This window comes from Lontra canadensis, unplaced genomic scaffold, assembly GCF_010015895.1.
Source record: "Lontra canadensis isolate GAN:19392208 unplaced genomic scaffold, GSC_riverotter_1.0 scaffold7, whole genome shotgun sequence".
Taxonomy (NCBI): domain Eukaryota; kingdom Metazoa; phylum Chordata; class Mammalia; order Carnivora; family Mustelidae; genus Lontra; species Lontra canadensis.
In genome coordinates this window covers 11,892,016-11,906,731 of record NW_022631001.1, presented here as the reverse complement: position 1 = coordinate 11,906,731, position 14,716 = coordinate 11,892,016, and the positions used below count along the sequence as shown (strand labels likewise).

The window sequence follows — 14,716 nt, the reverse complement described above, 5'->3', positions numbered from 1 at the left end:
CACCTTCTATGGCAGATTTTTCTCATACACCTGGGCCTCCAATTACCATTCTATCTTCCCATTTGCTCCTCTCTATTTTCCAAATACAGATTCAACAATTTCTGGTCCACTAATGAGCTCCAGTCTTAGTACATGGCTAAGCGTTTAATAAGTATAACATCTTTTTCAGATCATATTGTGGGTTCTTATGGGGTGAAGGCTACCATAAAATGGGCCCAGTCTGTTGTCCTGACACAGAGAAGAAGTGCCCTGTCTTCTCTCATTTCTTCCATCTTCCCCAACCGCTCGGGCCTTGCACATCTTTTACTCCCCGGTCTTCATTCTTCACAGCCCAGCTCAAATTTCATGTACTCTTTGGAAGCTTCTGGGATAATGTTAGCCCCCTGGAATTCTCTGCCTTCTCTGAAGTCTATATTACACTTAGGGGCTGGGAAAAATGCGTCAGGCAGTGAGCGTGTTGTAGGCAGGCTTTTTCCACCATGGCTCCACTTACAATAATTCTTCATTGTGGACTGCCTCTCCTCGCCTGGCATGACAACCCAATGTCTGCTAACATTGGCAAACAGCCCCTGAGACAAATCACCTCTGGTTCAGAACCACTGTTGAAGTGTGATCTTCACGTATCAGGCGATGTGATGTGTCAGACTCTGTACAGACCTTATTCAGGGTCATAGCCCACTCTCCTACCTTTATCTTCCTTTACTGCCGTTCACCCCTGGCTTCTGAGCTCACCTTGGACTGTGCTTTACCTTTACAAAGCACTTCAAACTCTTTATGGGGCAGGTAATATATAAACACTTACTGCTTCTTTTACCCTTTGCCACACATAGCCCAGAAAGGTAAATGTTACCACTGCCTTCTAACAGACAGACACCGAAGGCTAAAAATCTATGTTCAATAACTGAACTCTAAATAACGAACACGAGAGCAGTGAAAACTCAAAGTCAGGATTGTCTGCTTCCAAAGTTCACGGTATTTTCAGAGCACAACGCTGCTTTGGTTACTTTCTCTCTAGAGACTCCTTGTTACTGCTCAACTGTATTTCAGCCGGCAGACCGGGGATCATGTCTATTGCCTCTTGGGAATACTGAGTATTTCTTAAGATGCGACAGGAATAGTTAATTCAAGGGAAAATTTATTTATTTATTTATTTATTTTAGTTCTCCAGAACCCCACAAAAGAGAATGCTGGTATTAAGAGCATTCATTTTCTACCACTTAAAACTACACTGCAACTGTTCAATACTTTTAAAGGGTCAGAAAATACATTCCAGGAAAAAAAAAAATAAGTCATCTCCATGTTTTCTTTAAAGCACAACCCTAGCTTCATGATATTTCCCTCATTTCCACAGGGGAAGCCTACTTGTCCAGTTTAATTCTTTTTCATTGATTGCTAGGATTTCAATCTCTTTAGGCCTTCTGCATTAGAAGCAGGAACAAGTCTGTTTTTCATTTTTCCCAACTTGAAAGGCTTGGAGTTTATCATATTCTTTCCCCTTTTAATGACCTGTAGAACTGAATTTCAAAAAACAAATATGCCTTTTAGGACAGAAAGCTCCAACTCAATGTTTGGATCTGCATCACGTCCTCAAATTTGGAAAAGTAGAGGTTAAATTTTTCACTTCTGCTAACTCTTAGAAAGCATTTAAGGAAAAGTAGTCTTGATAAACAGACTTCTGAAAGGAAAAAGGAGGGAACTAGCAAAGGCGTTGTGTTTTCTGTACAAAGGCTAGTTTCTCTCCTGAGATTTTGGTCAGCTGTCATCACGAGGACATTCTGTAGCACAAGCAGGTCCGCTGAGGTTTCAATTATTTTACCGTCCAGGCGATTTCACACTTCCAATCACAACTACGGTTCAATGAGGCCAATGTTTTACAGCGGATGAAACGAAGACCCAGTGGCTAACTGACCCGCTACCAATATTCAATTTCAAGTTCACCCAATTCCTGTCAGAGCAGAAGACTTTGATACATTTAAAGCTTTCCAGTTATGGTCAGGAAGTTTCCACTTAACCTTCGTCCAAAAATAAATCTTTATTACAGTTAAGAAACAGAAATATTAATATCGCTGTATTTAGAGGACAACTGTTAAATTAAGCCTTCCTAACCACCGCATGTGGGCTGAAGCTTAAGAGTACTACTAGCTCCTGAGAGATAATAGGATTTCTGAAAGTTGGAAAATAACTTAGAAATGATTTTACAGAACAAGGTGAGTTTATGTGTCTCACAACATACAGATTTCCTCCTTTTATAATTGGGAGGCAGAATTGGGAGGAATAGTAAAAGTTGTGGATACAGTGGAATCTAGATTTAGCTTTATGAACTAGTAGTTATCTATAGCTTTACTAACTAGTAGCATGCTACTAGTTAGTAAAGGTATGCTACTTCACCTCTGTAAGCCCATTTTTATTTTAATGGGAGGTGAACCAGATGACCTTCCAGCACTAATGTTTTGTGACCCCATTATGCTTACCTTATCCTTACAGGAAAATCCCAAATAGGAAGATAAACATATTATGACCTTAGATTAGCGTTTTTTGTTTCAAAATTGCGGTGACTTTTCTCTCAGCTGTAGCCTTCCACACTTGATGGCCTCTCACTGTTTTTCTCTCCAGAGGTAGCCACAGAAGCAATCATGTTGTGAAGGATGTAAAAACCTCTGTACCAAGGGGCACCTGGGTGGCTCAGTCAGTGAAGCGTCCGCCTCTTGGTCTCCGCTCAGGTCATGATCTCAGAATGAGCACTCACTGAGCATGGAGTCGGCTTGGGACTCTCTCCCTCTCCCTCTGCTCCCCTCCTGCTTGTGCTCTCTCTTTTTCAAATAAATAAAAACGGACAACCACATCTGTACCAAAAAATCAAAATGATCTCCCTCAAGTTTTTAAAAGTTTTTGTTTCTTTGAGTTAGTGTTCCTCTGTAGATTCTTTTCTTCCTGAAAAGAAAAAAATCTCCCAAGCCCCTCCTCTACTCTCATAGAGCTTGTTTATTAATAGAACATGTCTCAACTGCCTCCTCATAGCAAACAGTTATCTTACGATTTGAATTTAGAAAAGGAAGACGAGTAATAACTAATATTTACATACTCCTTTCTATGTTCCAAGCACTGTTTACATGCTCTACGTAATAGGAAGGCCTTTACGCCTCAGAGAAATCAATGAAGTAGCTACGTATATCCCTTACTATTCAAGTCTATCCAGTCCCTGGCTTTCATGCTTGGAGGTCAAAGAGAGGTCAGTGAGCAAGTCTGCCTGGCTGGGAAACTGAGTTATCTGAATCTACTTCAGTATCCCCACTTGGGACGGTGAAAGACTTGAGCTTAAGGAAAGCAAACAATGGTGCCCCAAAGCGCAAATCTATTTGGTTCCTCGGTTGCAACAGCAGGGTTTAGAGGGAGAGGTCACACGGGGAGGGTTGTCTATCCAGTTATCTCCGATTCACAGCTCAGGTACCTGAAGAACAGGTGGGTTAAGGAAAACTGCCTCAGGCCTTATGCTAATACGAGGCAGAGCCAGAAAGGTGATCCAGGCACTAGGCACCCAAGTCAACGCCATGCTGGTGGCTTGACCGCCCAGCTAAAACTTCACTTTCCTTTGTGGACGGTGGTGTCTCCACATGTACAACGCCGTTCTCCTGGATAGGTCCTTGGGGAGCTTAGCCAGAGTTCCCATTCCATTTTTTTGCAGAGCTCAATCCGTCAACAGTGACTAAATGTTCTATTAGCACCACTGTAAACAAGTTTGAGATTACAAAATTTGTTTTTTTCTACAGTTTAAGAGTTTAATCACAGGTCTTTAGGAACAGTGATGTTCCATTTAGTCACCATCTTTAATGAATTCTGACACAGGGGATGAAGCAGTGATCTCTGTCATCTAGAAACAGGAAAAGCAGACTCCCATAGCAGATAAATGCAGGTTGAAGTGCAGTGGATTCTTGGTCTGGGTAATCCCTCTCATAATGTCAGGAAAGTTAGGGTCCCCGAGAACCACAGCTTGTCAACTAATCACACTTAGGAGAATTGCTCCCCATCGCCAGTTGAGTTCTCACCTCTATGTAGTTTTTCAATATTTGCTGAAGTATTTTATGAATGATACCAGCAATGATTTCCTTAAGAGTTTAGCCCAGGTTCTCATGAAATTATGCAAAACACGGGTTCCCTGTAACTTCATGACTTACTCTCTTCGGGGTCAGCAGATAGCTGTGCAGGTAGAAATCCAGAGGATAGCTCCTGTTTTCCTGTTAAATAATGCCTTATCGGTTAACCTGACAGGTAATATCTCTGGAAGTTCTAGTGAAAAATAAATCCATGCTTGGTTTCAAAGTCAATTTATACTTTCACAATAGCAACAAGGAAGGCAAGGAATAAAGCAAGACTAAGAGAGCATTCATAGCTCCTTGGAGGCCTTCCACATGACAAGCGTCCTGGCTCTGCCCAGCATTCAGAGTGTCTGCTTTTGAGTCACCATGAGGGAGAGAGTCAAAGGTATGGGGCCGGGGCCAGGACACCCCAGAAGCCACACCTTACACTCGGGGCATACTCCTGCAAGGAGAGAAAAGACATCATTGTAGTGAATTGCGATACAAAAAGCCCATGAGGTTCCAGACAAAACTCTGACGCTTAACAACATCAAAGTGAAATTTCCAAGTGTATACCTAGTATCTCTGGTCATTTTAGATTTTCTGGTGGAAAGCGCTGAGACTCAGTGTGTAGGGCACTCAGGGAGAACTGGCCTTAGATCTTGGTTCTAACCAGACCCAGTCATTACCACTTAGTGACCTGACTGAATCACTTGCCTTTTTCTAAGCTAGTCATTCTTTCCATGCAGAGAGAGGAACAGATCCCATGAGCTCTATGGCCCCTACTGGATCCAAGAGGATTGTGGGTTTTGCTTATGTTTTTGAACTCTGACCACCCAATCTGCCTGATTGTCACATCATTTCTAATAGATACCATCTGTTTAACTCAGTGAAGAGGTTTCATATCACTGTGAAATATCCCTTGGAGATCTCAAAAATCTGTCCCAATCTAAACTGTTAACTTCCACTAATGAGGCTGTAAATCTCACCCAGTGAAGGCTGACCAATACTTCCAGAGGCAAGATACGCCAAAAGAAAGTTTAACCAACCCAGTTTCATCAAAACTCATTTCTCTCTTTGGCCTCTGGCTTATCAAATATCCAGGGGATAATTTTAGGTTAACTAGTCATTATTTGAGTATACTCCTTAGCATAAAGGTCCATAGTTGTTGTTGTTGTTATAAAGGTCCATAGTTGTTGTTGTTGTTGTTGCTGTTTCAGTTGAAATACACTCACATTCTTTGTGTTTTTAAAGTACTTACATAGTAATAACTTACAAAGTAATAACTTAAAAGTAATAACTTACAAAGTAATAACTTACAAAGTAATAACCATGAATCTAACTGGTCAGTGGTGAAAACTGTTAAGCATGTATATAAATTCTGTAATCTGTATCACCTGAACACTTACAAAAAAAAACTTTAAAAATGTAATAATCATTGCCATATTTTCTTGCGATTTTTATTTTAAAGATTTTATTTGAGAGAGAGAGCGCGCGTGTGTACTCCTGAGCAGGAAGGTGGGTGTGGGTCATGGGGGCTGGGGAGGAAAGCAGAGGGGAAACAGACTCCTTGCTGAGTGTGGAGCCCAACCTGGGGCTCAATTCCAGGACCCTGAGATCATGACCTGAACCGAAGGCAGACGCTCAACCAAGGGACGCAGGTGCCCTGCTCTTGTGATTTTTACAATTTAAAAGTAAGTCTGTGTTCTCACAAAGGCTTGGAAAAAATGTAACACGTTTGACTTACAAATGATTAACAAAATCCTGCGTTTTGTTAACTGCAGAGCTGTCAAGTAGGCCAGAGGTCAGTTCAAATCAAAGGCAGTTTTAATTTTAAAGGCAACAATCTTCACAGGCATCTACCTGGAATCCCTGAGAGTGCTGCTCTAAGGGGCTCCCGTCCGGGAACGAACCCCTCCCCCCACCGCCAGTGGTGAGCAGGGAGGGCCGGGAGCGCCCCCTACAGCTGCGGAACCGGGGTGGCGGCCATGGCGATGCTCTCAATGGCGCACTCATCCGTTCCCCTGCGGATCCGGAAGTACCCGTTCTCCCCCCAGCTGGCACCCCAGCTGTTCTTTACAACCCAGTAATCCATGCCAGAGGCTGCGTCGGTGCCGTAGCCCACCAGCAAAACGGCATGATTCGTCAGCTCGAAGGGGTTGAAAGGGTCCCGCAGGCCCGTGTGGTAATAGATCCCCGAGCGGTAGTGGAAGAAGTCATCGTAGACTTGAAAAGCGACGGCCATGGGCCCGTGATGGACCAGCTCGAGCTTCATCAGGGCCTCATTACAGGCCCCGTAGAAACCGCCCACGTAGTGGTACTCGGAGGAGTAGTAGCGGGGGCAGTCCTTCTTGGGTTTGCACGGCGAATCCGCGGCCGTGTAGGGGAAGCAGGCCTCTTCCACCAGCCCGAAGTCTTGGGCGTATTTTCCTGCGATGAGGTACGGGAAGCCACCTTCACAGCCTGAGGAGGAATACCACACACACTTATCACCTCTCCATTAGAGAGCGGCACGGAAGAAATGGTCCCCTTTCTCCCCCCCTTCCCCCCACTTTCTTTTTCTACTCCATTAATTCTCTGCTACACTCAGGAGCTGTTCTTAGCTTAAATGCTACTTGGTCCACTGGCCCACAGCCCTCTGAGTACCTGTCCTCTCATCTCCATCGCATGAACACACAGCTATCTGGCACCTGCGGTGGAAGTAACTATAGCCTAGTGCTTAGGTGGGGAGGCTCTGAAGCCTGACCATGCAGGTTCAAATCCTAAACTGTGGGAAGAATTTCACTTCTCTGTCCCTCTGTTGACTTGTCTGTAAAATACAGATAGGAAGAGAACTTTCCTTGTGGGAGTAAATTAGTTACTTCATGTAAAATCAGGAGAAGTTGGCCACTCTTGTCATTATTAAGTAGCCAGACGCCACAACATGGCTTTTCCTAAAGGAACTCTGCTCTGACCACCTCCTGCAAAGAAGGTCTAAATCAGGTTCCCATCACCCTCCTCCAGTCCTGGCCATATTATGCACATACACAAGCCTGTATTTTTTCTTCAACGTTCCTTTGATTCTTTAATTTCTACTTTCCTCACTTCAGTCTAAGCTTCATGATACTCAGTCCCCAGGACCTAGAAGTGACCTTGGTGGTGTTTTATAAATATTTCAGAAAGACTAAAAGGTCCAATGACAAAGAATCATTCCTAAGCAGTTTCACTTTCTAGTGGCCAAATCTGGGGATGACAGCAGAAAACTTTACGACGAGAATGTTTTGCTCTAAATCAATGGCAGCTGGGCTTTCTACATCGTCACCCGAGGCCTGTTCTGGAAGCCAAGTACAGTATCTGTCACTCTCCCCCAGAGAGAAACCAGTGTTAGCGTGGTTGTAGTATGAATTTGGATTCGGAGTGAAAGTTTAGTTGGAACTGAAACTTTAATATTTAGAATCTATGTGGCCTTCAAAATGTTATAGAACAACTGCACATCTGTCCCGGCTCTGTAAATAGGGCTATAAATAGGGCTGTCTACCTCTCAGGGTTTTGGGCGTTGTTGGATAACGTACATAAACGGCCCCGAAGAGCTGGTGCTCACTCAGTACAGAGTAACTACTGCCATTTTGCTGAATGGTGCAGTGAATTCCATGAGAAGCACTTGTTAGTAAGTGAGAAGGCTTGAACTTCAGAACTTGCACCCAGGCGCTCTGACTGTAGACACTGTGCTTTGTGCCACACCATCCTTTTACCTTTGTCGACCATGGCCAGCTACACCCAGGTAAATAGCACCTGAAATACGACACTCACCTTGAGCATACTGGCTACAAGAGACCACCTCCTGAGGGCTCAAGATCGGGGTCTGCGTGTTGTTGGTTAGTATACGGATTCGCGCTTCCAGCATTCCCATCGAAGCAAATGCGTAGCAGCTTCCACACGATGCTGGTGATCAAAAGCAAAGACATGTAACCGAAGGGAACTCTGAAACTTACAAAGAAACATGGACACATCTACAAATCCGAGGGGAGAGAGGCAGTTAATATATTTATACCGAGTGCTGCTGCTGTTGTTCGTAAGGATCAGTCCAATACAGACGATTCAATCGACAAATCCTATTAACCACATAGGCAAACATAAAGATCTCAGCTTTTTCACCGAAAGGCAAATGTTATGACATGGGGCTTTCCTTGAGACTATTTTAGGAGGCAAAACAAAACAAAATGAAACCCAAAACACTCCCCTTGTCTCTGCAAAGCATTTGACAGTATTCTTGACAATGAAGAAATGATATAGGTCTATAGCACATGGAGCCTCTCAGTTGAGAGATCCCTTTGGAGGGATATATGTGAGCTGAGCTTTTCAGTATCTCAAGAGCAGCATTTTCTTTTTCTTTTTTTAAAGATTTATTTGTCTATTTGAGAGAAAGCACGACGAGCATGCACACAGGGCAGAGAGGTGGAGGGAAAAGCAGACTCTCTGCTGAGCACAGAGCCCGATGCAGGGCTCGATCCCAGGAGCCTGGGATCATGACCTGAGCCAAAGGCAGACACTTAATCAATGAGCCACCCAGGTGCCTCTAGTGATGCCTTTTTAGATACAATACAATCTCCTAATGCACCCTTTGTTCTTTTCAGTTTATAGGTCTGCATCTACCTTAAAGAATCTTCACATTTTCTTCCCCATCATCTTGTCACTAAATAGGCCAAAGTTAACTGGCACATTTTGTTTTTAGAGCCATCCAAGTAACACTATCCTTGGGACCCTGCTTTCAAACGACAGAGTGTCAAAGAACTAGATCAGCGAGAATAAACTGACAAAGCCAGTGTTCCTTTCATGAGTCTTCTAATAAATAACATCCCAGGAATCTGGAAATGGCCCCATTTTGATCATCCGGCATTCCTGGGCCATAGCGGCCACAGAAATAATCACTCTTGCTACTAAACACAGAACTCTTCTCATCTGAGAGGGCTAGGCCATGTGTCCATCTAAGAACTGAGTATGCTGTTAACAGAGACACCATGGGAATGAGGTAAGGAGATGACTTTCCTCAAGCCAGTGACGTTCCCAGAAGAATGTGTCAGCTGCCAAGAAAATTAATGCCTCTCTTCAGTCAAGGCTAGAATGCAGATTTTAAAAGGTCTATTATCCCTTAAGAATACTACAACTTAAAAAATTATAAGGGGGATCTGGGATGCCTGGGTGGCTCAGTGGGTTAAAGCCTCTGCCTTCCACTCAGGTCATGATCCCAGGGTCCTGGGATCAAGCCCCACATCGGGCCCTCTGATCCGTGGGGATTCCTCCTCTCTCTCTCTCTCTCTCTGCCTGCCTCTCTGCCTACTTGTGATCTCTGTCTGTAAAAATAAATAAAATCTTAAAAAGAAAAAAAAAAAAGAGTAAGGGGATCTGATCCATTCAGAGGTAATACATTTCCACCACCTCAAATAGGTAATGTTATTTTTACATGGTTTAAGTGTGTTCAGCTATAGCTTCCCACAGCGGAGAACACACTGAGCTAAGAAGAGGGAGTCGGGAGTCTTCTCCATCCTCAGCCTGTCACTCAGCCGTGTGGTCCTGGGCAAGTCACTGGACCCTCCTGGCATTTCTTTTTATCTTGTGTGTAAAATGAACAGTGTGGAACAGACAGGGTTAAGGTCTCTGCATTCCAGTGCTAATGGTACAGATGGTATTTATTTATTTATTTAAAGATTTTATTTATTTATTTGTAGGAGAGAGAGCAAGAGAAAGCACAAGTAGGCCAAGTGGGAGGCAGAGAGAGAGGAGGAAGCAGGCTTCCCGCAGAGCAGAGAGCCCAATGTGGGGCTCGATCCCAGGACCCTGGGATCATGACCCGGGCCAAAGGCAGCGACTTAACCCACTGAACCACCCAGGCACCCCTACAGATGGTATTTAGAACAAGGCTTAAATGAACTAGAGTTTAGACAGTAGGAAAACACTGCATTTCCTAACTAACATGACCTGAGAGACATTCCCCCTCTCTCTTGAAGATACAATAGTAAATAAAGACAGCATAGCACAGAGAAGAACCCAGAAAGTCCAAGCCTTCCAATTTCCTAGCTTCTCCTCCCTCTCAAACTTGGAAGAAATCCAGCTACATGGCTGGTGCTTAAAGCTGCTTTCAAGTGTAAAGGTGAGACCTCATTTGTCCTGCCAATATTTCTTCTTTTCATTAATCTTAATTTACTCTCTGAATACAGAAAAGTTGTGAATTCCCTTAACTTGGGTAATTCTGAATTCTGAGTGTTCTAGAATGCTGGTGTTCCTGAAGTCAGTGGAAATTTCCAAGTAGCCCTGTTTTTAAGAAGAGAAAATAACTAGTATTTTCCCCAACCTTAAGTAAAGAAAACCAAAAGGAAGTCAAAAGGGGAACCTTAAAAATTGCCCATGTCTGTACAAACCATATTTACAGCACTCAAACAATATGAGACATCAGAGATAATAGTTTTTGCCAAGCTACAAGAAAACCAGTGTAAAAGAATTTGGCTTTAAAGAGTCTAATTTCTGCCCCCTTGCAACCCCCCCCTCCCCCAAGATTATTGTCTTGTCACCAGTCAGCTGTATCTTTTAGGAAGTAAGTGGAACTAAACTTCTCTTTTGGCCATCTCCCAACCCCCCGATGAATTTTAAAAACTCTCTGTGAAGTAGTTACCCTTTGGTATTTTAGTATTTTGCTTGCAGATCTTGCTAAACGGCAAGTCCCTAGGCCAAGAGCCATGCCACAGTAGTCTTTATATCCCCAGTCATTAAAAAAAAAATCTTAACAGATGTTAGATGCTCTATAAATACTCTGTAATACAGCAAAAGCAACCATGCATCAGGCCGTCAACACTTGACGTACATTATATACTTAATCCTGTCAGAGAGGTATAGGGAATGCTTGATGACAGTAATTTTAATCCTTCCTTAATATCCCTTTAATTTCACTTTCCATTCATTCCTCAATTTACCTTCAAAGTTCTCTCATTTCCTAACCCCCCCTTCCAAAAAAGCCCTCCCCAGGAAAGGAAAGGTAGGGGAGAATTTTCAGGATCCATATATTCTCTAGAGTGGAAGAGTCCCAGAAGAATGTGTAGAAGCAAAAGCAAAGAGAGATCTCTGATGTCATCTGTAGGACAGGAACGTGGCTGGCTGGTGGCTCTAAGATTTGCTCGAAGCTCCGCCCGCTCAGAACACTTGGCAATAACTCACTGAGCATGGAACTGAAGGGCTGGTGGTGACTGCTGAGAAGTGAGAGGGGCTGATTATCACTGAGTTTCTAGGGAAGGGGAAGGACAATTTATCTTTGGGTGTTATTAATTTATAATCCTCTCAGGAGACACTAATCAGAAAGTTTCTAGACAACAAATACTACATCTATTTTATAGTAACAAATCAGTCATGCATACTATAATTATCTTCAAAATGAACTGAGAAGCAATAAACCTGAGTATGGCATAAATGATCCTCCATGTCATTGTTGGCTAAAATTTAGGATAATAGGATAATTTGCTACCGAGTATTATTAGAGGAAGAGTTATTAACTTTTCGTATTGGATCAAATTTCCAGAAATAATGGGTAAAATGCAATAAGAGTGATACTTTTGGCAAATCTGGGCTGTGCAAAGCCTCCATTCAGGAAGCGGGGTTAATACTTACCATCATGTGTCATGTTCTGACAGAAAGTGAATTAAAAATGTCCTTACACAGTTCAAAAAATCTACTTTACCAGAAAAAAAAAAATTAAAGGATGCATTTTTCTGGGTTCTTACAATAATTAAAACTAAATGATGGGGGGCAGGGAGAGGTGGAGAGTGGGTGGACAAGTAGCAAAGAAGGATTCCACCAAACCACTTGTGGGAGGAAGACCAATTTTAACTCTAGGTAATCCTTTGTTTCTACAGGAGTCTCTCCTGCAAGAGAGGGCAGGAGTTTGTCTTACCTATTACTGATTAATTTCATTAGCTAGCTAGAACGTATTTTGAGAAGTATGCCCAAGAATGCTGGGCTCTGCTGGAGAGCTTATCTATTATCCAGGTCTGTCATGGATACAAAAGGAAGAGGTGGCCATTGGCCATGTATGTTCCATTTCTTTACTATAAAGTGGATCATGCCTGTTGCATCTCTGTATGCCCTGAATCTACCCAAGAGCGTGGTACATAGTAAATGTTCAATAAACATTTCCAAATGAATAAATGAAAAATCAGGCTTTTTTACCTTGGTTTCGAACAGGACTAACAAAATTGGTACCATGAACATTTCTCCAATCCCATGATGCTGGCAAACGTAACATCTTCTCATTTATGTCAGCAGTCAGTGGTACAGGTTTGGGCCTGGAATGGAAATACACATCAGACTTCAATATAGAGTCTTTCCTTTGAGGATGACTTCCTAACTTTTAATTCCATGACTTTAGCTACCTGGCTGCCTAGAATCTAGATTCTGGCCTAAAGAGCACTTGTTCCATCAGAGTTTCCATTACACGACATGTCCATTATGCAATGTATCAATTACACCACTAAGTTTTGTCAATGGCTTTTATTATCTGTGTCTTTTTCAGGATCTATTTCTTCTATGAAATGACACTGGTTCTATACATCACGGAGATGCTACTGCTAGTATGCTTTAATAACTGCATTTTCTTAAACAGATTTTGACCAAGAAAGTAGACACATGGGAAGTTAAAGATGGCCTTTGAAGGATACAGAGAGAAGAGAGGAACTACCGAGGTTTGACTCAGGAGATGGTTGGCAGTGAATAGTGAGGCAGGTGGAAAAGAAGGGAAAGAGGTGTAGAAATTAGAGGTCTAAGGATAAAGTAGACTGACCAGCTCCATCAACAACAGACAAAAATGCTTCATCAGTATCGAACTGCAGCCTATACAATGTAGTTGGAAAGTAAGACATGAAAAGCAGAGTTGCCTGGAACAATAGATAGACACATTGTTTGGAAATGAGAAAATTGTCCTACAAGCTTCTCCATATTAGCAATTTAAGACAAACAGCATTCCGGCTCTATACATGCTAGATTTCTTGGGAGCTTTCCAAGTCTGCTAAATGACTTCAGTGTTCCATGTCTTTGTGCTGCTACTCCTTTTATCTAAAATGCCTGTTGCCCACTGCTTAGAAGAAATCCCTTTAGGGGTTTTTCCCTGATTTCTAATTTAAGAACTGCTCCCAGAGCAGCCCCTGGTCACCAGACCCCAAGTAAAACTCATTGCTCTTCTCTTTCAACTCTTTAGTTAGGATACTACTATTATACCCTGATAATATGTATCTTTTCTGATACTGTAACTACTTGAATTTCTCATTCAACTTGGCATTGCCAGACTGCACTATTCCAACTTTTCAGTGGTTATCCTGTACTTTAGACCAGATTCCAATTTAGTCACTGGTAAAGATTATTTCTGGACTTCTTTGTGTCCTCTGTAAGTACTCCCAAGGAGCTCCCTTCCGCACATGCTCCTTTTAGAGAGGATGTTAAGTCAAGGCTAGGACACAATGGAAGGGAGATGAAATAAAGGGAGAGAAAAAAAATCGCATATTAATAGCCATCATAACCTTGAGAATTATTAAAAATAGACAGCACATTCCATACAGAAATGTCAACTTTTCACTAAAATATTAACTAAGCCGGGACACTGCTGGAAGCTGTATATGACACAGAGATGAACATGAGATGGTCTTTGTCTGTATGAAGGTCAGCATTAAGAGACATGAAACAGAGCAATTACAATCACAAATACAAAGAAGTTATAATGTCATAAAATATACAACTTAGATACAACCCATGGAATAACCAAGGTACATTAAAAAAGCTATGCACCATGAAAACTGTATATATAGGGCAGGGGAAAAAATCAAACCAAGAAACAAATCTTGGATACTTCCTTTAAGATTTGTAAGTAAAAATTTGTAACTAAAAATTAGGGTATGAACAACTTTTGGACGGAAATAAATAGTTTCTGTGATTTCACACTGAGAGGCCAAAAGATTTGACCAATCAACAGATATTAACTAATTGTCGTGTATATACTTAGGAATACACTATGTAATTTGAAAGATAAAGAAGGAATAGGAGTTTGGCAGCAAAATGTAATTTCAGAGCAGGTATCTTAGGGTTATACTGACCTCCTACAAGTGATTTCACCACTTACTAGCTGTGTGACATTTGTCAAAGAGTTTAACATCACAAAACTCCAACTGACTCCTACTAAAATGGGTATAATCATCTGTACCTCAAAAGATTATTATAAAAGCTCAACGTAGTAATGATTAACAAGTGCATAGAACACTTCCTGTCTCTGCAAATCCTTAATAGAGTAAGCTCTTATGATGGTAACTACCACCATCATCATCCACGTCAGTAACAGGACTAAACATGATGCAGATACATTTATTTAAGCAACCATCTGACCCAAAGCAGGCACTCAAATGTTAACTTGCTTCTTCCTGGCATCCTATAAGGCTGGGTGTTTGCCTATCAAGGTACAGACAGACAAAACCAACAATGTGACAATCGATCTCAATGATATGAAAATGAAGAGTGAAAGAGGAACTGGTGAGACCGGAAGACTGCCAACATTACTGGTGTACTACCCATTACAGGCTCTTCCTTTGGCTCTAGATTCCTTAAGAATCTGGTGAAAGCTTGGAACTCAGGGAAATGAC

General features: G+C 42.2%; 1 protein-coding gene across 1 annotated transcript in view; it reads right to left on the bottom strand.

The window, feature by feature from the left end:
- Positions 1 to 5,878: 5,878 nt before the first annotated feature.
- Positions 5,879 to 14,716, bottom strand: part of CTSC (cathepsin C) — a 34,980-nt gene continuing 26,142 nt past the window's right edge. The window contains exons 5-7 of the mRNA XM_032852846.1: positions 12,264 to 12,379; positions 7,863 to 7,994; positions 5,879 to 6,536 (exon numbers count right to left, since the gene is read on the bottom strand). Of these exons, the coding sequence (XP_032708737.1) occupies positions 6,034 to 6,536; positions 7,863 to 7,994; positions 12,264 to 12,379 (751 nt within the window). The 3' untranslated portion in view covers positions 5,879 to 6,033. The remainder of the gene's footprint in view (positions 6,537 to 7,862; positions 7,995 to 12,263; positions 12,380 to 14,716) is intronic.